The following is a 27,792-nucleotide window of genomic DNA, read 5'->3' on the forward strand; positions in this document are numbered from 1 at the left end:
TTCCGAGGTAGAGGGCATCCTGGCCTGCTTCCGGCACTCGCTACACCTGGGCCCTGACTGGACATATGATACGGTAGGTACTTAAAACACAGATGACTGAATGTCAGGCCACAGACCCGCGACCCAGGCCTGTGCCCTGGAGAGAGACCGTACAGGTGTAACATCAGGACCAAATCTGCAGGCGTGTGGCTGAATCTCTCCCATCTGCTCAGGGCTGGCGTCAAGAGCACAGCTTCAGAAGCCTTCAGAGAAAATGTGAGCACAGTGGGGTTTCAAAGCTTTTCCAAAATAGACATATCGAGCAGAGACCACTTTTATTGGGATGGCTTCGTTTGAAGAAAAGGGAAAGAGACAAAGCCGGGAGAGACAGACTCTGCTAACAGATGCAGGCTGGCTCTCTGCCCCATGCTGAGCAGAGAGGGGGGACCCTGCCCCCCCCTTCCATGCCACTCATTCCTCGAGACTAAGGTATGTTCAGGCTTCAGTTCACCTTTTTGAATACTTGCTTGCAGACCACACCCTGCACTCTCATCTCCTGAAACGAAAACAGATTCTTGTTATTGGCCAAAGCAAGGTCACACTTGTGGCTCAGAGGATCCAGGGGCAGGGACTTGGAAAATACTCCGTGACTGCTATTTCTCCCCAAGAGTTGGTCTGAACTAGACAATTCCTTGGCGAGTCAGTTGAACTGGATCAGTGGACATCGGTCTTGGCTATGCACTCTAGACAGAGCTTGCTGGAGGCAGATGTGGCTCAGAGCTGACTGACAGGACTCTCAGATGCCTCCCTCCGTCTACTACCCTCGACAAGCCAAAGGCTTTAAGAACGTCAGGCCTGAGCCCAGGTCAGAGTCTGTGTGCAGGGCTGCAAGAAATCAGGGCCAGACACAAGGCTCAACCCCCAAAGGGGTCACTGCAGACCAGGGTTGCAAACCAGTATGGTGGTTCCAAGCTTCAGCTGCACATTAGAGTTACTGGGGGAGTTTGAAAAATGCCTGGGTTCTAGGCTACACTGGTATCAGTATCTCAGAGGGTGAGGTCCTGGAATTGCTATTTTTAAAAGCTCCAGGGTAGTGCTAAATGCAGCTAAGAAAGTCCGTGCTCTGCCTCCAGGGCAACCCCTGCTGAGTGTTGCCAGCAAGAATGACAGCACAGTGTCGCCACACCTGCGAAGCTTTTTGTTTGTTTGTTTGTTTTGGTAGGAGTCTAGAAATCTGAATATTTATGTGACATCTCCCAATTTTTAAATTACTGGCTGAAGAAATTTGAAGCCCACGGATGGCCAAATAAAAGAGGCCTGTGGCCCGCACTTTGCAACCTCTGGCAAAAAGCCACAGAACTACTGAGCTGACAGGGCCAGTGGAGATCACATAACCTACCCTCATTGCTCTGCAGTTGAGGAAACAGAGGCCCAGGAGGGAGAAAGGCTCAAGGTCAGACATTGCAGCCCAGGCTCTACACGAGCCGACGCTGCCTCTGAATATGATGTGTCTCCTCTCAGCGCTCACATGTCCCAAAGCTCCTGCAGACCCTGACCTTGGCAGGAGCCCTATGGACTAGGATGGCGTTTTGCAGATGAGGTTGAGGGAAGGAAGGCACCTCCCCTAAAGTACGCGGTGAGTCAGAATAGACCCCAGGTCACCTGGACGAGGCTCCTTTCTCAGAAGGAAAGTAGCTGGGGAGTTCCAAGGCGGCAGAAGGAATGACAGGGGGTCTCTGCTCAGACGGCAGGTGTTATTTTTAGCCCGCCAGAGGCTAAGCCCCCTACTTTGGATTTGGATATGCTTTTTCCAGACAATGGATAGAGTAGAAGTGGCTTTGACGAGCGATCCCAAGGCTGGAGGACAGGGTGAGTGGGGCCCACACCTGAGCCGAGAAAGGCTTCTCCTCCTCCAACCTAGATTGTAGAGATTGTAAGCAGATAGGGTAGGGAGTGCCCGGACATAAAGAAGCCATTTTTGGCCTGAGCCACTTTGTGATCTAAGCCTGGCTACAGTGCTTGCCCTTGAACAGGTCTCAGTAATTACTGATCTTAAGGGAAGTGAAGAACTGCAGGAACCAAGGAAAAGCAGTCAAGTTCAGGGACTTGTTTATCACAGTTTATCACAGTTCAGTGATAAAACAGAGGCTTGGTTCTTCCTCAAGGAATACACATAACCAGCTTTGAGCTCCTCGGGAACTAAGGCCTCCACCCAGGTGGAGGATGGGATTATGATGTGGACCTTTTCTGACCCTCATGACTTCAATCAATTAAAGCTTGGGGCTTCCCTGGTGGCGCAGTGGTTGAGAGTCCGCCTGCCGATGCAGGGGACACGGGTTCGTGACCCGGTCCGGGAGGATCCCATATGCCGCGGAGCGGCTGGGCCCATGAGCCATGGCCGCTGAGCCTGCGCGTCCGGAGCCTGTGCTCCGCAACGGGAGAGACCACAACAGTGAGAGGCCCAAGTACCACAAAAAAAAAAAAAAAAAAGAAGCTTGGACTCTGTTGACCTTTGCCTCATTTCAATGCTGAATTCTCTGCTCAAGCCCCTTCATGAATACACATGTGCCCTTGGTTTAAAACTTCCCCAATTTTGCTGTTCAGGGAGACACAGCTTTGGGAAAGGTCCCTGGTGTTCTCCTCACTTGATCCAAGTAATAAACCCTTCCTTCTCCGGATCGCTGGCTCGCTTGTATCTTTTGGCTTGACACCCACCAAGAGGTGAACCCAATTTTCAGGTAACAAGATCATGTCTTGAGAAGCTTAGAGAACTCGCCTGGCTCTGGCTAGCCACAATTTGACATCGTGAAAACAGGTATCATTTGGGAGCAAATGTAAGTTCTGCTATCTTCTGGCTGTGTTACTTGGATGTGAGCCTCTGTGTCCTCATCTCCAAAATAAGAACCTTAACAGTACCTGGCCCATTGAGCTGCTGAGACAATGGAAAGAGATACAGAATGCTCCACATCTCATGCTTAGCAGATGCATCTCCTCACCTCCTCCCTCTGATTGGACAAGTGGGTCAGCCTAGACCTTGAAAACACATTGCTCAGTTTTTAAAGTCACTCAAGCATCTTCCCCAGGGCCTTGGAAGTGAAGCTTCAGAGCAGAACCAAGGTCCACCCATGGCGCATACTTCCAAAGTCCATCCAGACCCCAACATGACCAGGGCCTCTGGGGCCCAGCTTGGCTTACCTACCCCTGTACCCCTGGAACCTACCAGGTGCAGCTCGTCACCCTCAATCCACTGGGTCCAGCCACGTCCCTCCTTCTCGCCCTTCTGCACACACTCGAGCTTGTCCCCGTCCCAGCTCACCGTGGTCTGTGGAGCCAAAAACCACAGTTGTCAGTCTGGAGCCAGCAGCCCCTGGGCGCTGGGGGAGGGGCAGCCCCAACCTTGAGAATCCAGGGTGCGCTCAAGTCAATTTCATTTCAGAAAATCTGCAGCCTCATACTCCTTGTCCATCACGTGCTCTTATTAAAGCAGGCAAATCGGTTTTTTTTTTTTTTTTTTCGGTACGCGGGCCTCTTATTGCTGTGGCCTCTCCCGTTGCGGAGCAACAGGCTCCGGACGCGCAGGCTCAGCGGCCATGGCTCACGGGCCCAGCCGCTCCGCGGCATGTGAGATCTTCCCGGACCGGGTCACGAACCCGTGTCCCCTGCATCGGCAGGCGGACTCTCAACCACTGTGCCACCAGGGAAGCCCGCAAATCGGTTTTAAAATTCACAAAAACCTTCATAAATTTCATTTAAATGGATAATTAGGGGAGAAAAAGTCACTGGGGCAGGAGCTGTCAGTGCAAAGGCTGAGAATGGGGCTGGGAAGGGAGGAGGGGTTTCTGAGGGTTGAGCGCACACGGGGTTTGGGGGTGCGTGAGGGCTGCTGGCCTGCATCTCGGTGGTGAGAGGTAGACTTCTTAGAATATCCTGCTCATCCCCAGACATTCATTCATTCATTCATTCATTCATTCACTGTTTCAACCTTTGCAAGGTCTTGGGACACCAAAAAAGAGGCCCCCCTACCCGCCTCAAACATCTTTTCACTGCCTGGAGAACGACCTTAGATATACATCACCCTCTGCGGGGACAAACGGCAGCTCTTCCAGGCACTCTCGGCGCTGACTGGATCCTCATGATGTCCACGTGGAGCATGGGCTAGCATCTCTGCTCTACAGATCAGGCTACGGTGCTTGCCAAGTCCCCCCAGGTGTCAATGGCAGAGCGAGATCAGAACACGGATCTGTGATGTTCAGAGGTTCCCCTCCCCGCTGGACTACGCTGCCTCCCTAGGTGCCCAGCGTCACCAGAGTTACAGACCAGAGGCTGCGGGAGCCCAGAGGAGACTCAGGGAAGGGAGGCGCTGGCAGGAGAAGGCACCAGGCTGGGCTTTGAAAGACAGGAGAGCGAAGCGGAAGCAGAGACAAGCAGGCGCTGGGAGAGAGCGTTTCTCCGCGGACCACGACCAGACGAAGGCACAGAGACTGAACAGCGCGGGGCGTGCTCAGGAAGCTCCTCAGGCAGGTTCCACATTCCAGGGGACCGTGGGGGAAAGAGGAGGAAGCCCCCGGTCTGCCCGCCCGTCTGGCCTCCACCCCTGCCTCCGGCCCCACCTTTGAGCGCTCACATCTTCCCTGAGCCCCGCGTGCCCCGCCAAGTACTGGGCGTGCTGAAGGGCAGACAGACAGCAGGAGGAGGCCCAGCCTGTGCACATGGACCCACCCAGAAATACAGGGCTCGAAGTGCTGGAATGTAGAGGGGAGATGGTCCAGGAGCTCACACAGGTCTAGACTAGGACCTGTGTGCAGTGGGCATCTCCCATATCTGCAGCTACCCACCTCCCATCCACATGGGCCCCGCCTCCCCCTGTAGAGGTTAGAACCTCATTTGCCCCTTCACTGTGTGGCTCTGAGCAAGTTCATCACTGCTCTGGCCCCCCCTCACCCATCTGTCATGTGAGGTGTCAGAGGCCATGAACTCAGAGGCCTTGGCTTTACAGAGGTAAGGTTCTAGGATTCTTCTGTTCCTGCCATGCTCAGCTGAGAGAACAGGCAGCTAGAGTCTGATAAAGATTTAGGAGAGAAAGAAGAATCTGGGAAATGGGTGTGGAGTGAGTGGGCCTCTCCCTAGGGAGCACCACCTCCCCCTTCCTCCCCAACCCCCAGTCTCACGCCTGAGCTTGTGGATCTCTACCGCCCTCTACTGTTGGGATGAAGAATGCAATGAGAGGCGGGCACAAGGGGGACAGGTGGAGCCAGTGTGCCCCCAGCTCTGCACAGGCATCAATCTGCCCTCTGCTCCTGGAGCCCAGAGGGAGAGGGGCACAGGAGGACCTGGTGGGGGGCAGGCGGTTCCTCTCCCTGGTGCACAGATCACTCGGGGCACATGTCCAGCCCCAAGCCGGAAAGAAGGTCCCACCTCCAAGTCAGGACAGAATGAAGTGAATGTCTGACGAGGTGGGTCGAGGGTAAAGGCCACTAACGACCTCAGGCCACCGACAAGATGCCCATTCACTGGGTGCCTTGTCCATGCCCAGACTGTGAAGGGAGGTGGGGACTGAAATCAGACGGTCCTCAACTTCAAGGAGCTCGTAAGAACACTTGGCCTCCTCATCCACTGAGCTTCTCTTCATGAGTTTATCCAGAAGTCTACCCTGCACACTGAGGGCTCCAGACGCTATCAGAGGCCAAGAGAGACTCACTGGTGCTCAGTTATAATAGATACACTTCTGTCTCTACCGGAAATATTAGAGTCTATGAGCATGTTCATACCCTCTGTCCTGGAAAACTCGAGAAAAGCTCAAAAAAGAATAGAGTAGTAACAAGAATACCTAAAATCTTGCTTCTTCAGAGATAATTAGATTTTGGTGTATTTCTGTCCAGTCTTTATATGTGTGTGCGTGTGTGTGTGTACACACACACGCACACACATATTTTTGTTTTTAAAAAGTTCGGATTGCATCATTTATGGTTTTGCACTCTAGTTTCTTCACTTAATAGAAGCAATTTTCCACTTCAACAGATATTCTTCATAAGCATTATTTTAATTGTTATATAATATTTAGGAAATGGCTATGTAATTTGTAGTGCCCACCTAGCACAAAATGAAAATGAAGCCTCCTTTTTAAAAAACGATTAAGAATTTTAAGACAGTGACAGCAGAGCATTAAACCAAGTGAGGGGCCCTTCTGGGCACAGAAGCCTCTGGGACTGTACTGGTCACAGGCCCATGAGGACAATTCTGGTAGTATTTCATTGTACATACATACTTATTTAGCCCATTACCCATTCTTGGACTTTTAGGTTATTTATAATTCTGTGCTACTACAAAGAAGACTTCCTTGTATACAGTTTTGAGCACAACGTTTCTTTAGAATAAATTTCCGGAGGAAAAATTGTCGCATGAAAGAGTGAGCGTATTTTTAAGGCTTTTGATAAGGATCACCACCTTGATCTCCAAAAGGCTCACACCTGCTTCCCTTCCAAAGTCAATGTCAGAGAACGAGCATGAAAGAGATGTTCATTAATAGTAAAGCAGGTTAGGTGCTTCCCTGGTGGTGCAGTGGTTAAGAATCTGCCTGCCAATGCAGGGGACATGGGTTCGAGCCCTGGTCTGGTAAGATCTCACATGCCGTGGAGCAGCTAAGTCCGTGCACCACAACTACTGAGCCCACGTGCCACAACTACTGAAGCCTGTGCACCTAGAGCCTGTGCTCTGCAACAAGAGACGCCATCACAAGGAAAAGCCTGCTTACTGCAACAAAGAGTAGCCCCCACTCACCGCAGCAATAGAAGCCCGCGTGCAGCAACGAAGACCCAACACAGACAAAAATAAATTTAAAAAAAAATCTAAAAAAAAAAAATAGTAAGGCAGGCTAGGGAGATTGGGATTGACATATATACACTTACATGTATAAAATAGATAACTAATAAGACCCTGCTGTATATAAAAAAATTTTAATTTAATTTAAAAAAACCCAGTAAAGCAGGCTTTGCTCCTGTGCTAACATGTTACACTTTCGGATTCATTTGGCATCTTTTAACAAGGACCGTTTGGATGTAGATAATCAAAATACCTCACCAAAAGAATGATGGATGGTGCAATTTCAGGCTTCATGATAGATCGAGGGATTCAGGGAGCGGAAGGCTCTTTGAGCATAGAGAAGCCTTTCTTAGAGCCCAACAAATCAGACCCTCAAAGAGAGGGATCCTTAATGCACCAATGCTATGTCAGTGTCCAGAGCAGGCACTTTCTCAAGCCCCGAGTTCCCGCTGACCCTTGACCCAGAGTGAGTGGGACAGAAAAGAGACTATTCTCGTCTGTATTGGATATACAGAGGAGGCTGAGCTCAGAGAGGTTAGGTGACTTTCTCGGTGTCACCCAGCTAATGAGGAAAACAATTTGGGCTGGAACATGGGCCTTGCGTGACTCAGTGCCCCCTTGTTTCCCAGGCCAGGCTATGCACCCAACCGATGTCTGCTCAGTTTTTGGGGGGTGCAGAGAAAACATGGGCATTATGCTAAGACTGAGCAGCCCCGGGAGGAACACACTTCAGTTTAGCCCAACCATTGCTGGGTGTGGGGTGCTGGGAGCCAGAGTCCTGAAGGCCCCTGGGCTAATAGATCACCGAAGAGACGGGCAGACAGAGAATTGCCAGGCAGTTACGGCTCAGTGTGGTAGGTGCTGCCATCAGGGGAAGCACAGGGGCTGCAGTGCCCAGGAGGGCCCCTCATTCTCAGAGGAAACACAGCTAGGTTTTTAAAGTGGGAAGGCATCCCAGACAGAGTGAATAACGACAAGCAGATCAGTGCTGAAGGAGGGGCAAGTACGAGGCTGGGGGGTAGACAGGGTCATAGCGCCAGACTATAACTGGGACTGTGGCCTGGAGCATGTTTTCAATGCCCCCCAATGCTGCCTGCGCCCTCACATAGCCCCGTGGCTCTGATCTGCTGGGTGGAACACTCCCCAGTGGGCCAGGGAGTCTGCTGGGCTGTCCTTTGGGAAGCTCAGCTGTAATTTACCCTGGGCTTCAGGTACCTGCCGCCCTCCCACCCTGTATCAGGTTGACCCAGTGTTGACAGCATCGTCAACAGACCTGGGTCCTCTGTCCCTAACTGTGTGGAATGACCTTGGGCAATAGGATGAACCTCTCTGAGCCTCAGTGCCCTCATCCACAAAAGGGGGATTCATGGGACCTGCTATGGCAGACTCTTCCATCGGGGCTCCCAATGGGTCACATGACATTCACGCCCTTGTGAGGCCCCGCCCACACTGATTCTGACCTTGGCTTCGCGACTCGCTCTGGCCAACAGGACAGCAGCCAGCGTGGGGTAAGAGGCGCCTTCAAAAGCCCTTGTGCGCTGGGGGCTCGTCCTCTCGGGACCCTCGCCTCTTGGAACCGAGCTGCTGTGCTTTAAGGAAGTGAAGGCTATTCTATTAGAGTGAAAGCCCACATGATAAGCCCCAGATGATGAGAAAGCAGTCACTGCCAGAGGCTGTGACAGTCTGTTGGTCGCCCCAACCGAGCCTTTAGCTGAAGGTAGTCACACGGAGCCGTGGACACTGAATCAACCTACAGCATCCTGAGAGCACGTGGTGGCTGTTTTAACGTATCACGTTTTGCGGTGGTTTGTTATGTGGCTTTGGATAACTGCAAGACCTACTTTACCAGTGTATGCGGAGGAGGAGAGAAAATATACATGAAATGCATAGGGCTGGCACAGGGGGCCCGAGGTCATGGTAATCACGATGTCCAGAGCTTAGATAAGGCGGGGGGGGGATTTGCCTGTAGAAGCTGAACAATAACTAGAGCCTTTCTTTTCTAAGTCGGAGATTTGTGAAGAAGTGACGGACAAGCCATTCACCATGGCTAAATGTTTCAGGAGCTCCTTCTTTTCCGGGAGACTTGGATCCAGGAGGAGACCCTGCAGGGGCTGCCTGCTGAGCCGGGTGCCCAGGAGCCCTGCGATGTCCGCTTCCCCTAAATTTAATTAGTCTTTGTTTAAGCAGAAGATCTATTTGGAGACTCCCCACTGACAGCCGCGATGGTTCTGAAAATGCGATTTAGTTCTCCCACGTTGCTGTTCCACGTTCACATGGGGTAGGCGTGGATTTTCCTTTCTAAGCTTTGTACCCTGTGGGAATAAGCCAGCCATTTCCCAGAGGATCAGATTTGTCCTAAGAACAGAAAAGGGGGGCGGGGAGTCAGGGAGGAGGACCATCACCTACAAACAAATGAGAGGAAAGAAGCAAAAGAAAGAACATTGGGAGGGGGATGTAGCAAACAATGGTCACTTGTTTTCTTGTGACACAAAACATAGCTTCTGATAACGAGGACTCCTTCTGTGACCTCCCTCTGTGGTGAGCGGCCACCTCTGCCACACCAGGCAAAGTCTGGGACGAGGCTCAGCTTGCCCCGTGAATGCAGATCTGAAAGGGTTCTTAAGAGGTCATTCAATTCGGTTGCCCAGCTTGGACACTCACCATTGCTTAATCCATTTAATCAGGGTCTAGTGGGGGAGTTTCAGGCAAGAAGATGTTTCTGGTGCTTTTCAAGTGACACAGGAAGGCAGATGCCAGTGCGGGCTGAGGTGGGCATGGTACCAACCACGGGGATAGGCAGAGCTGCCCAGCACCCCACTTCTGGGAACTCCATCTTGGAAATGAAGTCCAGACAAACCCAAGAACAAGGGGAAAGTATGGCCACCTTCAACTCCCCTCCCAACGGTAATTCTCACTGCCTAGACCATCTGAAGTCTGCAGAAGAGCTGGTGCCCAGGGCAGCTGGTTCTAAAGCAAAGCCGGTCTCACTTTTCTATTAAAAACGAATAACCTCCAACACTTTGGCCTTGTCAGCAGCTCTCCCGGAGATACATGCACCAAAAGGTGAGTGAAGACAGCTTTGTATTACTCTGACAGGGGACTGTCACTTCAAAAGCCGTTATCCAGCTCCCCTGACCACTTAGAAACTCGAGCTGGCCCTGGGGTGACATAGAAAACTCAGCTCCCGCAGGCAGCCTGGGGAAGCTGGCTCCAGGGAAGCCTCGGGGCCCCTCACCCTGTATGAGTGACCTATACTGGGAGTGACAGACCATTCCCACTAAATGGACCCATCTCTTGGCAGTGACCTGGCATGAACCACAAATAGTGGGATTCAACTTGGCTGCCAAGAATTTGTGACGTTCCTTAAAGCTCCCGCGTGCCCCAAACATCCACTCTCGTGAGCAGGGGGAAAATGGATCAGCGGTCCCCACAACTCGCCCGCCCAGCTCTGGGAGGCCCTCTGCTTACAGAGCCGCTTCCCAGAGGGCTGGGACTGGACCTTACTGCCTCTGTGGTTCCAGAGCCAGGTCCTCAGAGGGGAGGTCTTGTCCATGGTGGTTCTCCTTGCAAAGGGCAGAGCCAGGACTGACCCAGGTCTGACTCCCAAGCCTGTGCTCTTTAAATTTAAGGGGAAAATTGAAAAACCAGACAGTGACTAGACACTTTCTAGCATGACGTGAATCGCTAAAAGATACAAACTGGCCATTCCTCCTGGAGCTTGATGTTACAGTGTGCTTCACCCTTTGAGGGTTTCTGGAATAACGAGAAGGTTCTCAGCCTCCGGTGCCTGTGAAATACGTGGGTGGGCGGGAAGGGCAGGGAAGGTAACTGAGGACCTGCCAAGTGCCAGGTATGGTGCTGGGGGCTTTCCACCTCAGGATTTAGAGCCAATCAAAATTAGGCTTGTTAAGTAACCAGCCCAAGCCTCCTTGGGGTTAGGGCTTGAGCCATCATTTGAACCCAGTTCTTTCTGGCTGAGTCCCTGAGCTGCCCTGCCTGGGAGGTCAGGTTGGGTGAGCCGCTGATCCTTTCCCAGGGGAATGGCAATGACCTAAAATCAGCACATTCGGGGGAAAAGCCGATTCATTCTGTAAGCATATTAAAACTAGATTAATGAGGCCTTAAAACACGAACGAGTAACTAGGCACATAAAAGCCATTAGAAGCAACAGCTACAGACCAGTAAAGCCACAGCAGGCCTTCATGCGCATGGGCAAATGTGATTCCAACACCATGAAGAAGCGGACAGCAAATGATAACACGATTCTTAGGACAAACTAAATGATAAAATGTTAAGACTCATGTTGACATGAAATATTTTAAATTCCTTAAACATTCCAGAAAGCGCCCAGGCTTAATTTTAAAACAACAAACCGTCAGAGAGCTCAAGGCCCCATGAGGCCAAGGTTCTGGATGCGGGGGGTGGGGGGGAAGTGAGGCTGGAGAAGGTCACAGGGATCCTGTGGGACTGGGCTCGGTCATTGCAGGGGCCCAGCACTGAGGGTGGCCCTAAGGCTGGGCTGGACCCAAGCTCTGCCGTGGAGCAGCTCAGGCTGGAGGGAAGACACGCATGTAAACTGGCATCAACAGCACCTGTGTGTGGTGTGCTGGGTACTTCCCGGTGTAAGTAATAACAGCACTGTCATTATCACCATCACCGTCATCACCCTAAAATCATCTATTTAACACTCACTATGTGCTGGGCAGGGTATTAAAGCGTGGGTCATATCAAGTTGATCTTTTAAACCTCCTGGAGCAGTTATGCTTCTCCCCATTTTACAGATGTGGAGACTGAGGCTTTAAGGTCACCCAGCCATGAAGTACAGAGATGAGGTTTGACTCTACAGCCCATGCTCTTGGCTACTGGGCTCTGCGGTTCCCTGGTCTAAGCTGACCCTTGAATGAGCAGTAAGACTTTGCATCTTGGTTCTGCGTAAGGAAGCATCATTCAGCAAATGCGGGTGCCACACCTGCACACCAGCCTCGTGTGCTAGAAAGAGAGGCAGGGAAGGTGAGGATTCTGTTCTCAAGAGCTCACAGACTATTGAAGACAAGCAGACAGAGAATTCCAGCAAAACGGCAAGTGCTGGGTAGAGGCAGGTGATGGTGATTTTGGAAGTGGGAAGGCACCTCGTCCGCCTCTGAAGTAGAGACAGAGGTCCATCAGGGAAGGCTTCCCGGAGGAGGTAACGCTGGAACCGACACCAAAACACATCAAGAGAGTTAGGTGAAGAAGTAGAAACTGGAAAAGAGGAACGAGGGAATCCCAGTCAGAGGGGACAGCCTGCACAGATGCAGGGAGGTCAGGGGCTGCATGAGTGAGGCTTCTGAATGGGCTTTGCCAGGCTGGACACTCCCCAGGGAGTGTGATCCTGCACCTCCGACCCTAGAAGTCACCAGCATCTCTTCTTCCTCACTTCACACCTATGTGGCTCCAACCGGCCAAACCTGGTACAATGGAAAAATCCAAATATTTGCTCAGCTGGCGGGCGGAGCTGGCTCTGCTGCTTGGGCAAGTGTAAGAAATCGGCCTATTCTCAGGTTCACCTGCAGTGGGGGTGGAATAAAGGAGGGGCCGTCCTGCCAGAAGGTGCTCAGAGGGACTCAGGGGGGCAGAGCCCACCCAAGGCCTCATCTCTTCCACGAGAGCCTCTGGCCCCTATCTTTTATCTTTCAAGGCGAACAGAAACAAACAGTTCCCAGAAGATAAAAGATGGTTGCTCAGTAACCAGGGAAGAGGGAGCAGGTCAGGATCTCTTGACCAAGAGTTCTCTGGGCTCTGGAATCCTTTTATTCACTGTAGGATACCAACCTCTACCTTAGAATCTATGGCAGAGAAAATGCACATTACCACTTGTTGAATCAACAGAATGAATGATTCTGTTGGCAGAAAACATTCTAGGGGTACTCTTGTAATTTACACCTTTTTTTAAATGACAAAATATCCCAGGCATATGTTTCTTCGTCCATAGATTAGTCTTATATACACAAGTTAACCACTGGAGTGACATTAGCCCCGAGTTTCTGAGGCCTGGAGTGCTTAGTCATCATGCCAGGAAGAGCATGAATCATGGTTTCAACCCCCTTCTCCCCAGCTCTGAACCCATGTCCTGCCTACTGCTCCCACATGAACATCTTGCTGCCCTGGATGCCACTGCCATTGAACCTGGCAGGCTGTGGGGCTCGTCTGGCCAGCAGACAGCAGCTTGCCTGACTGAGCTGGGCGTTCAGGAGGGACCTGAAGATGGCCTTGGATAGAGGCGGGCCTGAGCTCCAATCCATCCCCACCTCTTTCTAGCTGGGTGACCCCAGCAATTTACCTTTTGAGCCTCCATTTTTTCATCTGCAAAATGGGGCTAATGAGTCCCGCCACAGAACAGAGCCACCAGGATGAAATGAAACAAGGGGTTGCAAGGACCTGTTGCAGCTCTGGACTCTCAGTAAGCACTGGTTTCCCCTCTGCTCTTGGCCTTGCGGCCCACCCCACTGCCCCGCACCGTCCTCCATCAGGGTGGAGAGAAAAGTGCCCTTTCAGGCCAGCCTCTGCACATGTAACCCCGCTAGCTCTTCCCTGGATGGGCAGCTGTCCCTTCACACATCGCCACCTCCAGAATTTGTCTTCTGGAGCACACAGTTTACACGGCGAGAGAATTACTAATAACAGCTCGGATTGATGGAGCAGTTGACTGCAGGCTTTCTTGCGTCTAATCCTCATCGTGAAGTAGCTTGTGAAGTAGATCCCTTACTTGATAATAACCCCCATCTCACAGACAAGTGAAGGCACAGGGAGGTGAAGTAACTTGCTTAATGCCACCCAGTTTGTAAGTGGCGGAGATGGGATTCCAAAGATGACAGTCTGGTTCATGGACTGAACCGGTTATGACACAGCCGGACTGCCAGGTCTTGCCTCAGAGGGAGATGGGCTGTGAACAAGTAAGAGCTTAGAGGAGGGCCAGGAACAGCTGCCCTCAGCCCGGAAGCCGCAGGTCTCGGCCAGCAGCGCCAAGCCTGGCACATAGTAAGCATGAGAGACATTAACTGTTATTATCATTACAGGCAAGAGATATTCAGAAGATGGGGAAAGGGGAGAGAGAGATAAAGAAGCAGAATCTACGGAACTTGTGGACTGATTGCCCATAAACACTTTCCATTTATCTTCACAGCGATCACTTTCATGGCTACCTAGCGGTCTACGGAATTAAAAACCCACAGTCACTCTAATGGCCTGTGGTTCCTGGGCACTTAGGGACACCAGCAGAAGGCAGTCTGTTCTGTAAACCACACAAAGTTGGGAGTCAGAGAGATCTGAAGTTCAGTCCCTGGGCTGTAGTTAACTGGGAGTGCGACCCTGGCAGGACCTCAGGTCCCTGTCTGTTAAATGGGAGAGTAGCCCCTCTGTGCTAGGATTGTTGGAGGGCTGAATACATAACATATATCAAGTACTTTTGGAGGTGGGTGCAGGGCTGAAGGTGAAGGCCTGCACCACTCCCAACACTCTGAGGCCATCCTTTCCCCCCTTCAACTCACACGCCAGCCTCCCGTGCAGGGCCTGCCTTGGGTGGCAGGCAGCCCAGGGAGGTGGAGTTCTCACCCTGCCTGCAGAGGCCCAGCTCCAGGCACCACATACCTTCTCCCACCCCCACGGAGTCCTTGTGGGCTCTGCTGCTACTTGAGACCAGCCAGAAACGAGAGCCCAGCCCTGACAGACCTGCAAACTTCAGCCAGAGAATAATATTCCAACTCCCACTGTGTACTCACTGGACATCAGGCACTGTGGTCACAGCTTAGTTTGCATAGAGCACACTGAACTTTTCTAAAGTATCTTCCACCCGACGTGCTCCCCCACTGAGATGTGGAGTCCATGTCCCCTTCCTTGGGAAGACGGGTGGGCCTTTGTGACTGCTTCAACCAACAGAGTATGGCAAAATCCTTGCTATATGACTTCAGAGGCTAAGTAGATTATAAGAATGTCATACACTCTGCCTTGTTCTCTTGGCCCTCTCGTTCTTAGAACCCGACTGCCATGTTGTAAGGAAGCTCAATCAGCCAGTAGAGAGTGAGTATGAGTGAGCCACCTGGAAAGTGGACCCTCCAACGCCTCACGGACATGGCATGCCGCAGGGACAAGTCATCCCCTTTGAGCCCTGCCCTAACTGCAGATTCATGAAGAAAATAAACAACTGTTATTGTTTCGGAGTTTCGGAGCACTAAGTTTTGAAGTGGTTTGTTACATAGCAATAGAAATTTGAAATAATTCATCACCACATTTAATTTTCACAACATCCCATCAGTGGTGCTACCTCTGGTTCCTTTTCACAAACGAGGACACTGAAGTCCAGAGGGATAGAGTACCTTCCCCAAGGAAACACAGTTGGAGAGTGGACCCAGGATTCAAATCCAGGTTCATCTCAAAGCCAAGGCTCCCCGTTGCTCTGCTGTATCCCACGCTTGTCCAGCTGAACACACTACTGGTATCACTTACTCGGACACTCAGTTGCAAACCATCATGGGCTGCTGCAAGTTTGGTGTCCCCAGGCAGACTCCATCCACAGGGACTGCATCCCTTCACTCTCATTCATCCCCCATAACTGGGCACCCTTAACCCCAGCACAGGCTTATTACACTGAATCATGACGAGAATATCACTGGAACCCGGGTGTGGGCCAGCCCACTTCCTCATTTCTCTTTCTTAGTAGTTATCACAAGCACGATCTTTGAACCCACGGCATCGGCATTAGTCAGGAACTTGTTAGAAAAGTTCTTGGTCCCTACTCTAGACCTTCTGAATCAGAAACTCTGGATGTGGGGCAAGTTCAAGTCTGAGAACTACTGCTTTAACTACTTACGTGGTTTTTAACCTATGATCTGTGGGCTCTGTATGTCATAGGATGTTTCTAGGTGCAAGTGACAGGAAACCAGTTCAAATAGTTTCAGGGGAAAGAAAGGGCATGTATTTGCTGGTTCAAGTACAGACGAAAAGTCTCAGAATGGCATTAAGTGTCAGGAGTTCCAGCAACCCTCCGATGCTGAGGTTTCTCTCTCTCTCTCTCTCTCATTTCTGCTTATCTACCAGCCTCATCTTATTTTTTCCTTCTGTTGGATTTCTTCATGCAGCCATGGAGGGTGGCAGGAAACGTACGACTGGCCCAGTGCAGGTCAAACGCACAGTCATGGGACAGGCCACGGGATACTGTCATGGCCCTGGTTTAAGGTGCTCATCCCGGGAGACACAATGTACTGGGATTTGCAGCTTCACCAGAACCCACAGGTAAGTAGGGGTCATTCCCACCAAATAAGGGGAGCAATGACGGTCAGGAAAACAAACAGCTGTAATCCTCCAGTAAACATCTGGCCAACACAAGTTCGCTTTGCCTGCAGTCTAGGGTATCAGAAGGGCTTTGCCCACTTATCGCACATAGTTTTGTGGCTTCACCAGGCCCTGTCTTCTGTGCTATCACCATGGTCCTCAGAATTTGCTGTGAGCCAGGTGAAGCAGCAATCATGGTGCCCATTTTGCAGATGTGAAAACAGAGGCAGCGGGTCCAGTCATTTAAGGTCACTTTGTTAACTAAGTAATAGAGGAGGATTTAAAACCAGATGTCTGACTCCACTACCAGCACTCCTTCTCCACACCCCCAAGCCTTGTCAGTACTGTCTGTGCTCACCTCCAGGTTGCGATGAGCCTCACAGTAAGGAACTCAGCAGAGCTCCATAGAAGACCTCGTAATAGCTTTATAAGTAAACTAGTTAGAACCCTTCCTCTGCCACCAGCTGGCTGGATGACCTTGGGCTGAAAAGGTTCCTCAGCTCGGAGCCTCAGATTCCCGTCTGTAAAATGGGCATCATGATACTCACTGAACAGCATTTGCTGTGGGGACCAAAAGAGAACAAGCACTACAATCATCTGGGACAGGCATGGCACTCAGTCAGGATTTAGCACGTTATTTTCCTTTGCTCCTGCCTAACAAAAAACAAAACCTGACAAACAAGTGTGATTCTTGAAAGTTACTTTGTGCATTTTATTTGGGTTGCTTTAATTCTTCCCTTTGTAATCCTCAAAAGTATGCTGCTGACACCGATTTCAAAGGTCGAAGAACTTTAGCTCAGACATGAAAGAGACTCTGTGTTTCCTTCCTGGAAAAGACCCTGCCAAATGCTGGGGGCTTGATCTGAGCAGGGGCGGCTCTCAGAAGGCTTCCAAATCCAATGGCATTCTCAGCTCTGCAGCCCAGGGAGTGAATTCTGCCTTTGGCATCGTGTTTTTTAAAATAAGAACCAAAAAAAAAAAAAAACCAAACCTCTTCAATGAATCAAGAATAGGATCAGAAGAAAGCTGGCAAAAGAATTTACACCAAAGCATTAACAGCAGTTTGGTAGATATCATGTATTACCATACTTAGATGAATGGATGGATGGAGGAAGGTAAGTCAGGGAGGGACGGGAAGGAAACATGTAAGTGCTGATATGGAAAGATGCCTAAGAAATATCATCGAGTGAGAAAACAATGTGCTAAGAAGTAGATTTTTTTTCTTTCTTTCTTCCTTCCTTCCTTCCTCCCTTTCTTCTTTCTCTCTCTCTCTCTGTCTCTCCCTCTTTCTGTCTTTTTTGGCTTTAGATACAAATACTGACAAATCACCTTCTCAATAACTACATGGCTGGATGGCTTCTATATTCGAGGAAGATTTCTGCACAGATCCACCAGAAACAGTAACAGTGATGACCTCTGGGGGGTGGGAATGAGGCCAAGTAAGGGAAGGGGTCCTTTCCTTTTCAGTCCACTTTCTCCTGTGCCATTTGAATTCTTTTTTTCCTTTTACAGTGAAAACAAAGCAACAGAGGGCTGGAAGTGGAAGGCAGGCTCTGTGGAAGGGGTCATCCTGAGTTCAAGGCTGGAGATGAAGCCAAGGCCTCAGCCTGGGAGGAGGTGCTGGCTGCTGAGTGAACGTAGCTGCCTCCCCCAGGGAAAACCTGACCTGGTGTCCACAGGGACGACAAATGGTCCTTTTGCCCCCACCATGCAGAGCCAGGCTCCCGGCTGGGAATCCTGCCGACGCTCGTCTTCTCCCACAAAAGCTGCTTGTGCCGGGGGAGCTGGGAACCAGGAACCCGATCATTCCTTGTGCCGAAGGGCTCCCTGGCCCCGGCGTGGGGAACGGTATTTGAAGCCAAGGAGCATCTCCTTTTTGGAAGGTCCCCACCCTGCCAAAGCCTCCATCTGCTAGATTCGATAAATAATACTGGTTTCAAACTGGGCCTGAGATTTCATTTTAATGGATAAAGGCGCGCAGGAGGCGGTGGAGAAAAGCTGAGTCCAGTCTTGATACACTTCTACCAAAAGCACAGCCCTGGCTACTTGTGGTCATGTAAAGACCTGAATAGAAAAGACTGCAAATGGGAGCTGAGCGATCCCGGCTACACGGATCTGAGCCCCTCCACCCATCAGCCTGGGGAGAAACCGCAGAGCCATTTCAGGTGGTTCTGGGCATGGACTACCATGTCCACAGGGGTCCAGCGACGGACTAAGCCAGCATGGGGCCCTCTACACCTGAGTGCCTAAGAAACATCATGAGTGTTGTCCACTTTTTACAGAGACACAGGTACAGAGAGGTTTCTTTTCTCCAAAGCGGTGGTTCTCAAGGTTTAGTTGCACCAGAACCACCTGGTGGGCTTATTGAAACCCAGATTGCTGGCCCCGCTCCCAGAGTTTCTGATCCACCAGGGGTCTGGCTGGAGAATCTGTGTTTCTAACAAGTTCTCACGCTGCTGCTGCTGCCGCCGCCAGTCTCAGCTTCGGGAACCACTGCTCTAAGGAACACACGGTGCAAACAATGACGTGCGGCTGTTTGATCCTTGACTTTAGGTACCAGGGTGGGGGGAGGGCTGTGGAAGAGTGGAGAAGGTCCCATCTTAAAGAAGGAGCTGCGACAGTGTCCTGGGCATCCACAGGGTGCAGGAATAAAAGGGCACCCAGCATTTTCAGCAGTCTTGATTTTACTGGGGTACAAACAGCCGGAAATACGGATTTTTCTATGACATCTTACAATCTTTGGCAATCATTGGCAACTGGCTCTTAAATTTGTCAAACATTGTGTGAGCCAAACAAAACACATCTGCAGGCCAGATTTCATCCTCTGGCTGCTGTTCCAGAAGACAGATAAGGTTCCCACGGAAAGAGGCAGGAGCAGAGCTCTCTGAGCCTCCGGGACCTTTGCGGAGGATGGCAGCCTGACCACGCCTCTCCCAGAAGGCTCCCTGGGGCCTGTCGGGGCCACATCCAGGCTCCCCACTGGGTCCTCAGCACTGCCCTCTTCCCCAGCCACACCCCGCACTCTGGCCACATGAAGTCTTTGCAGACTGCACCTCTGTCCCGGATGAAACCCCTTCCAGCCAGGCCTTTTCTGACCTCTGGGCATTTGTGCACGTGGTTCCCTTCACCTGAAATGCACTCCACATCCGCCCTAATTCTTACTTGTCCTTCAAGGCCCCCTCAGCCGTCACCTCCTCCCAGGAGCCGTCCCTGACCACTGCCTGTCCCCCATTCCCCCATCCCTGCCCTCCTAGCCTGCTGTGCTTCCATCACTGCACTGGGCTGTAATGGCCTGAGGCTGTGTCTGTCTCCTCCACTGGCCTGGGTGCTCCAGGAGGCCTTGTTGCCTCTGTGACCCCGGGCTTGAGCCCAGGGCTGGTGTGGGACAGGTCTGAAATAGCACCTACCAAGTGCTGTTCTCTTGGCCTTGGCCTTCCTCTCGTCCCCTTTCTGTTTGCCTAATTCCTGCCTATCCGTCAAGCCACTACTCAGACTCTACTTCCTGTGGGAACAGCCCCTGACCTCCCAGACCCGGGGGGCCCTTCTCTGCCTGTCCTTCCCCATCAACACACCATCTCAGTATGAGTGACTGCTTTGGTCTGCTGCCCCCAATACACTGAACTCCACGAGGGCGGGACTCTTGTGCGATTCATCTTAGTAACACAAGGGCCGCAAAGACAGAGTGAGCACCACAAAATGCTTATAGGACCAAGAAAGGAATGAACACAACAGGTGAGCAATGAGATCCTTGTAATGTGCTGGGAAGTACATGTTAGAATGAGGCCAACCTGATGCTGAGAGCTGGCTTCCTCCGGCCACTGCTCCCGGCTGGTGGCTGCAGAGCACGGGGAGCAGAAGGGGTAGTGGTGCATTCTCTTTGGCAACCACCTTGCCCAGGACCCCCGCGAGGGGGGTCCCCGAGGACCCTCCAGGCCTTGGCCATGTGGTCTATTGCAGGCAGCTCCCCTTCATTCACAAGCACGAGGCTGGACAGTTGCCATCATTCTATTAACCTAGGCTCTCCCCCAGCCGTGCTCTTCCCTGTGGCCCCCCTCCAGCTGGGCAGCAGGGGAGAAGGGCTTCTCTGCAGTGCAAGGGCCAAGGGAAGGCCAGAGCAGAGGGCCGTCCATCCTCCCAACAGGCAACAGCACGGTTAGCTCATGCCATCTATACTACTTGGGAGGGGGCTGCCCTGAGTTCTGGGACAGCAAAGGTGACCACGAGTCCTCATACAATGTCATTGAGTTTGCCCAGCTGCTGGGCTCCCTGATCTGTTCACCTACCACTGTCCTAATGCTTAATGGCCAAAAAAAGAGGGGGGCCATGTGCCCCTTCCTTTGTGTCCAAACCCATCCCTTCCACCACTTTTTTTTTTTTGTGGTACGCGGGTCTCTCACTGTTGTGGCCTCTCCCGTTGCGGAGCACAGGCTCCGGACGTGCAGGCTCAGAGGCCATGGCTCACGGGCCCAGCCGCTCCGCGGCATGTGGGATCTTCCCGGACCGGGGCACGAACCCGTGTCCCCTGCATCGGCAGGCGGACTCTCAACCACTGCGCCACCAGGGAAGCCCCCCACCTCTTTTTTGTTACAAGTAAGTGGAGAAGTCACCACCTCCAGAATTCCTTCCAAGCTTCCCTCCTCTGGAGCTTCCCTTTGTCACCACTGATCACACTGTGTTCTGACTGTGTGTGCGTCTGTCTCTACCACAAAGACTGTGAGTTCCTGGACATCAGAGATTGTGACATGTTCCGCTGGGTCAGACCGCATTCAAATCCTCCCTCTGCCACTTCCTTAACCTCCCAAGGTCGCCCAACAAGAAATCCTGCCTTGGTTTTCTTATCTGTAAAATGGGGTTGAAACCAGCATTGTGAAGATTCACTGAGTTAAAATAAAATGGGAAAGGTACTTCAGCACTTGAAGAGTACAGGCATACCTCGTTTTACTGCACTTCAAAGATATTGTGCTTTTTACAAATTAAAGGTTTGTGGCAACTTTCATCAAGCAAGTCTGTTGGTACCGTCTTCCCAACAGCATTTGCTCACTTTGGGTCTCTGTGTCACATTTTGGTAATTCCCGCAGTATTTCAAACTTTTTCGTTATTTGTTATGGTGATCTGTGATCAGTGATCTTTGACATTACTATTGCAAAAAGATTACGACTTGCCAAAGGCTCAGATGATGGTGAGCATTTTTTTAGCTATAAAGGAGTTTTTCTTTTTTTTTTTTTTGGCCGCGCCACCTGTGGGATCTTAGTTCCCCGACCAGGGCTCGAACCCGTGCCTCCTGGTTTAGAGGTGTGGGGTATAAACTACTGGACCGCCAGGGAAGTCCCTAAAGTAGTTTTTAACTAAGGTATATACACTGCTGTTTACACAGAATACTACTGCACACTTAATAGACCACAGTATAGTGTAACCGTAAGTTTGATATGCGCTGGGAAACAGAAAACTTCGTGTCACTTGCTTTATTGGGATGTTCGTTTTATTGCGGGGGTCTGGGGCTGAACCTGCAATATCTCCGAGGTCTGCCTATATTAACTAGTGTTACTAGGTGATCAATAAATGTTTCATACAGTAATGGATGAGGGTGGGAATGAAACAGCGAAGGCAGTTAGCCAAGTAAGTACAGGCCAGCACATTCCACAGATGGCAGTGACCCAAAATACATAGAGATGTGTGCTGTGCCCTGCAAGTACCTCAAGAGTGGGCTGGCACAACCTGACAGTTCCCTACAACAGCAGTGTTTTGTCCCCGCGGTGGCCTCTCCAAGGATCCTCCCTGGCGGCCACCCCCTCTTCCGCCACCATTCCGAGCGCAGACTCAGACACTAACTCAGATCGCCTTCAGATGAATCAACAAGTAGGGGGGTGAGTCATCCTGGCCCGGGGTTCCTCATCCCCAGACACCGGCACTCCTTCAACCACAGCCCTGACAAACCCCGGACACCTGGCTTCTGCAAAGGGTAGCCACAGAGGAGCCTGGCCCCGAGCGGGAGTGTGGGCCTCAAAGTGCGGTCTCTGGAATATCCTCTGGGAGCCTCAGTCATTGTAAAATATGGGATTACGAACCCCTCCCTCACGGGGCTGTGGTGGAAGACAGCTGGCACAGTGCAGGGCACGGAGCAGACTCTCAGTAAGGGGTAGGAGGGGGAGGGGAAGAGGCGTCGGGGAGAAGCTTATCAGTAAGCAAAGCAGCTCCCTGGGGGTGGGAGTGAGCTAGCTCTGGATCCAAGACTGGGAAAGGAAGACCCGGAGCACCCTGACCTCCCAGCGACCCCAAGAATGTTGACGGAGGCCCCGGGCTGACCTTCCGGAGGCTGCTGTGGTGGCGCTAATTGGGGTCTCCGGGTCACCAGCTTCCCACCCTTGGGGGCAGGGGGCTCACTCCCTTCCCCCACTGTTGCCTCCTCTGGCCTGGGCTGCTGCGGCACTGACCTACTGAGTAGGTTGTTGGCTGCAAGCTTCAAAGGAAGCTCGGGGCAGTGGAGGACAGGGTAGGGAAGGGGGTGGCCAGGAGCCACACCCCACTTTGGGGATGAAGAGGGGCAGGTCAGAAGGCAGGGTCCCGGTGCCCCCTGCTTCCTAGAGTGGCTTCGTGCTAGGTCCTGTAGGAAGTTTACACTTCAGAAGGGTTGCCTGTGTTTCATCTTGCTTTCCTCCCTTCTCTCCTTCCTCCCCCAGCCTACAGTTCAGCCAGAGAAGAGAGTCAACAGATTTGCCTGGAATTCCTGCCCAGCCCCTCCCTAGCTGGGTTACTCTGAGCATGTTGCTTCGTCTCTTTGAGACTGTTTCTTCATCTGTAAAATGGGCGTACTGAGACCTCCTTCAGAGGTTGTTATGAGGATTAGATGAAGGCAAGTGTATAAAGCACCCATGCCGGGACAGAGCAGAGACTCAACAAACCACAGCTTTCATTTCGGAGGGTACGCTTGGTAAGTCGAGAGCTGCCTACCTTGGGGGCTGGGAGTGTGAAGATCTTGGACCCCTAAGAACACAAAGGCGCTTGCTCCCCTCTCAGATGAACTAGCCCTGCCTTCGGTCAGGACCCCTGGGCAACAGATGCCCAGGTGTACGCGAAGCCTCACCATGCACTTGCGGTCGTCTATGCCCGTCAGATCCTCCTCAAACTCCTCCCCGACCTGGAAGTCCATGATGTAGTTCCTAAAAGTGCTCAGCGTCCGGATGATCATGTGGTCGCCGTCCTGCACGATCTCTTTGTCTGGCTTCAGCAAGTTGGCGATTTTGCGCAAGGCCACATTGACATCTGCAGGGAGTGCCGGGGCAGAAAGGAGCAGAGAGTTGACTGGAAAATGCAGAGAACTGTTGCCAAGGTAGCGGGCCCTAGAAGCCCGCTTCTCCCACCCCCACTCCCCTAAGAAAACCATCGGGGTCCTCTGCTCGATTAGCAAGGCCTCTGCGTGCAGCTAGCTGGTCTGTGTCTTTTTCTTTCTTTTTTTCTTTGCTTTGTTTTGCTTTTTTTTTTTCAACAAAGTTTTCTACCCTTATGCTAACGTTTTGAAAACTGAAGCTAGCCAGCCAAGCCCAGCTTTCCTAATGAAATTATCCACTTCGAGAGCCAACCATCAGACATTGACCACCATGAACCCTAATAACCCCCGTCCTCCAATTCGCACTTGCTGTACCCCTGGAGACGCCCCTTCCCCGGTCGGGGTGCTCAGGACGGCGGCTTGGCCGGCGGAGGCAGGCGGGTGGGCGGCCGGCTCGGGAGGGCGCCGGGATCCCACCCCCAGCTGCCCGGCCGGGCGCCCCGGGCAGAGCGCGGCGGGCAGCGCTTACCCAGCGCGCGCAGGTACTCCTCGAAATTCTCGTTGGCCAGCATCTTCCAGTACCCGGTAAAGTCGACCGGCATTTCAGGGGGCGACTTGGGCCGGACCGGGACTGAGCGGGTGGGAGCAGATCTGGGCTCGCGGTGCGATCCGGGTGGTGGGCGGCCCGGAAATGTGCGCCCTCGGGGGGCAGGGGCTCGTGGGGCGGCGACAGCTGGATTGCAAGCGTGCACAAAGCCAGCGGGAGGATCCACCGTAGCTGTCGCTCCTCCCCCCTCAGCGGGGCGGGGCCGGGATGTCGGAGGGCCAGGTTGTCCCAGGCCCGCCTCCGCCTAGTTCAGACCTTCAGTTTCCTTCCCTAGGAAGGAAAAGGAGATGGCGGTGGAGGTGAGGGGTGTTTTATTGTTTCCAACTTTTCGGTACCTGCGGGATTCCTTCAAACGCCTTGAACTTCCCACATTCAGCGGCCACTTGAGGGTGGGGAAACATTCTCCTGCGTTTGCTGGAGTAATTAGGGAAAGAGACCACTTACAGGCTTACAGCGCGGGTGGCCGGTGGGGATCCAGGATCCAGAAAGCTGGGCAGTTCAACTCCGGGAAAGAAAAGTGGGGCACTCCCCACATCCCTCCCCCAAATAAAGCAAGGCCGGGGGACTTCCCTGGTGGCACAGTGGTTAAGAATCCGCCTGCCAGTGCAGGGGACACATGTTCGATCCCTGGTCCGGGAAGATCCCACTTACCGCGGAGCAGCTAAGCCCGTGCGCCAAAACTACTGAGCCTGCGCTCTAGAGCTCGCGCGCCACAACTACTGAAGCCCACGTGCCCAGAGCCTGTGTTCTGCAACAAGAGAAGCCACCACAATGAGAAGCCCACGCACCTCAACGAAGGGTAGCCCCTGCTCGCCGCAACTAGAGAAAGCCCGCGCACAGCAACGAAGACCCAAGACAGCCAAAAACAAAAAGTAAAATTAAAAAATAAATTAATTAAAAAATAAAAATAAGCAAGGCTGATGTTGCTTGAAGTAAGTATGGTTAAAAAGAGGCCCTCTGCAGAGTGAAGTTTGAGATCCACTGCTTTATGCAAATGTAAGCAATTATCAATACACTGTTGACTTTCCCCTCCGCTTTCACCTAGTGGCAGTACAACACTCCACAGTGTTGTGCGCTTAGCTGTTTTCACTTACTCTGTTCTGGAGACCTCATTCTTTTGCAGGATATTCCATTGTGTATCCAGCTTGTCCCCCACTGCTGGACATTTATGTATATATTATTTTCCAATCTTTTACTATAAGAAGCAGTACTGCAGTGAAGATCTTTGAGCACATCTCATTTCTCACCTGGTGGGTATGTCATGGTGTTTTAAAACCTCTGTCTTTGCCAGCAAGGAGATGACATAATCATGTGGGTTGACTTTTTGACCTCTATTAAAGACTAAACAACTCTTTTAAATTGCTTTTTGCACAACTCACAGCCTAGATGACAGCAGGTACATTCTCCTCCCACTCTAGCTCTACAATGGCTCCAACCCCACCCCCTCCCTGCCCACCCTCCCCAGGCTCTTGTGAGTCCTCACACTACATCTGGCTGAGTTAGGAGAAGATACCTCTTCATCAGAGTAGGGGCAGCTTCATCCCAGGGAGTGGCTTGGATCTCAGCCTCTCTCACCTGCCCTGCTGCACACCAGGGTTTCTTAACCTTGGCACTGTCTCCAGTTTGGACCACGTAATTTTTTGTCGGTGGGGAGGGGTCTGTCCTACATCATGTAGGAGGTTTAGCAGCATCCCTGGCTTCTACGTGCCAGACATCAGTTGGCACCTCCCACAAAGATGTCTCCAGACATTGCCAAATGCCCCAGGCCGGGGGCCAGGGGGGTCAAAATCACCCCTGGTTGAGGGCCACGGCTGTGGACAGCTGTACCCCTCATCAGGCCTGTTTCCCATCTCATCTCACGCTCACACCATCAGTCGTTCACACAGGCCTTGGCTCTGCAGCCTTCCCTGGCCAGCCCAGGGCTCATCTCAGTGGGACAGTGGGGCAGCCTATCCCTGCCCCGCCCAGTCTGAAGGTGCCCAGCAAGGGCTGTCAGGGCTGGCTCTCTGCCATGCCCAGTGGGTCCCCTCGTGCACTAGGTAGAGGCCCGCCCCTTCCCCACCTCTCTAGTCAGTTCTCCTTTGTTCATCCCGAGAAGCCAAGGTCTGGCCGCTCCTCGCCCCCCCCACCCCCGGCAACTTCGGTCATCTGCTCACCCAGCCTCAGTCTTCTGAGCTGGCCCAGGACACTTAGTTCAGCCTGCTTTTGCCCGGTTCCTGTCTGTCTTGGTCTAGTCTCCCAGTGGCTACGTACACTCCTGCCCTGCCGGGTTTCCTCCCAGGAGGGCTCTCCCAAGTGTAGCTGGCTGTGCTGTTACCTGCAGCTGGGGGCTGGTCGTGAGGGAAGGCTTTAGAGGCAGAACACTCGGTTTGAAGCCGGCTGTGTCACTGTGTAGTTGAGTGATCTTGGTTAAGTTGCTTATCCCTTCTGTGCCTCGGTTTCCACATCTGTAAAATGGGGATGCTCTGACTACCTACCTCTTCAGGTGGTGAGGAGCAAAGGAGATAAGGGATACAAAGGGCCTGGCACAGAGTACTGCTCCAGATACACGGCTGTTTGAGCCAGAGGAGTGAGGGAAAAGGCAAGGGAGAGAAGAGGTGCTGGCCTGTGCCCCCTGCTTCTGGGGCCTTAAGATCAACCCGGTGAGTTGAGTGAAAGTGCTCTGTGGACGTGTTGCAGGAGCGTTAAATATCGTCACACTTATCCTTCCTCAGCCCACTCCATCATGCTTGCTTTACTCCATTAATCAGGATTTTTGGGTGCTCCTTTCTATCTGGGGTGATATCTCTTGGGATGTGTAAAGCAAGGAGAGAATCTGAGGACAGAGTGTGAAGAAGAGAGAGGGGACCCGTGAGGGGCTGGCAGGCAGTGAGGGCTCCCTGGAGGGGGTGAGGCTCCAGCTGGGTGTTGAGGATGGCCGGGATCAGAGAGGTAGGGGAGGGGGGGAACGCAAAAGCTAGGGGAGGAGGGAGAGAGGTGAACAAGGGGGTGCTGAGGAAGGGGCAGACTTGTTCCTGGCTGAGAGATTTGTAAACACTCTAGGACATCCTAACCAGACTTTTGTCATTCACTAGCCTTAGAGAAGAGCAGTGGAGATCCAGAGATCCATGACCAGTCCCAGAGAGCCAGCAGGACCACGAAGGAACCAGGCCAGTGGGGAACCACCCTGAGGCTGTATGTGTGAGGCCTGTGAGCAATCCTGGGTTGGGTGGAGGGAGGACAGGAGACAGCCAAGGGCCCCCAAGGTGGTCGCCTGGGGGAGAGGATTGCTCAGAGGAGCTGGGGAGGAAATGAGCCGTTGCATTCGTTAGCAGTCTGCTCCCTGGGGATAAGTCAGAGCTCAGGGAACCATCTCCATGCAAGGATACCTTGATTTCCCATGATCCTGACTAGCTCTGTGTGAGGCGGGCAGTCCTATTCCCGTATCACTGAGTGGTCAAGCAGCTTGCCCTGTGTGTCCCTAGCTGGTGGGGCAGCAGAGCTTCCCGAGGGCAGTGGGGTTGGAGCAGAGAGCCCTGGGACAGACCCTGAGGCTCCATCCCTCCCTCAGAGATGCTCCTCACAAGAAGCTGGGCAGGAGCATGCCTTCCAGTGCCTACCCTCTTTGCTGGGTCTCCAACTCCCTGAGACTCAAGCGTCCTAGCCGGGGACAGGTGGCCTCATACTCCTGCCTCATGCTGATAAAGAAAACCTTCCTCATCCACGTTTCTCTTCTCAAGAGTTCTTTTTACTTTAGAGACTGGTAAACTCTTCTCTTTTCCTGTGTTCAAATATGTGTCTGGAATTATGTTGTGGAGAACAACCCCCTCCAGTCCCT

The 27,792-nt window shown here is 52.3% G+C and overlaps 1 protein-coding gene across 1 annotated transcript; it reads right to left on the minus strand.

The window, feature by feature from the left end:
• Nucleotides 1-299: 299 nt before the first annotated feature.
• RBP1 (retinol binding protein 1) lies at nucleotides 300-24,160 on the minus strand. The gene is made up of 4 exons (XM_060010067.1): nucleotides 23,898-24,160; nucleotides 23,186-23,364; nucleotides 3,200-3,301; nucleotides 300-535 (listed from the first exon to the last, which is right to left on the minus strand). The coding sequence occupies exons 1-4, from the start codon at nucleotides 23,968-23,970 to the stop codon at nucleotides 482-484; spliced, it is 408 nt and encodes a 135-aa protein (XP_059866050.1). The 5' UTR covers nucleotides 23,971-24,160; the 3' UTR covers nucleotides 300-481.
• Nucleotides 24,161-27,792: the final 3,632 nt, after the last annotated feature.

Source organism: Delphinus delphis, chromosome 4 (assembly GCF_949987515.2).
Source record: "Delphinus delphis chromosome 4, mDelDel1.2, whole genome shotgun sequence".
Lineage (NCBI taxonomy): Eukaryota > Metazoa > Chordata > Mammalia > Artiodactyla > Delphinidae > Delphinus > Delphinus delphis.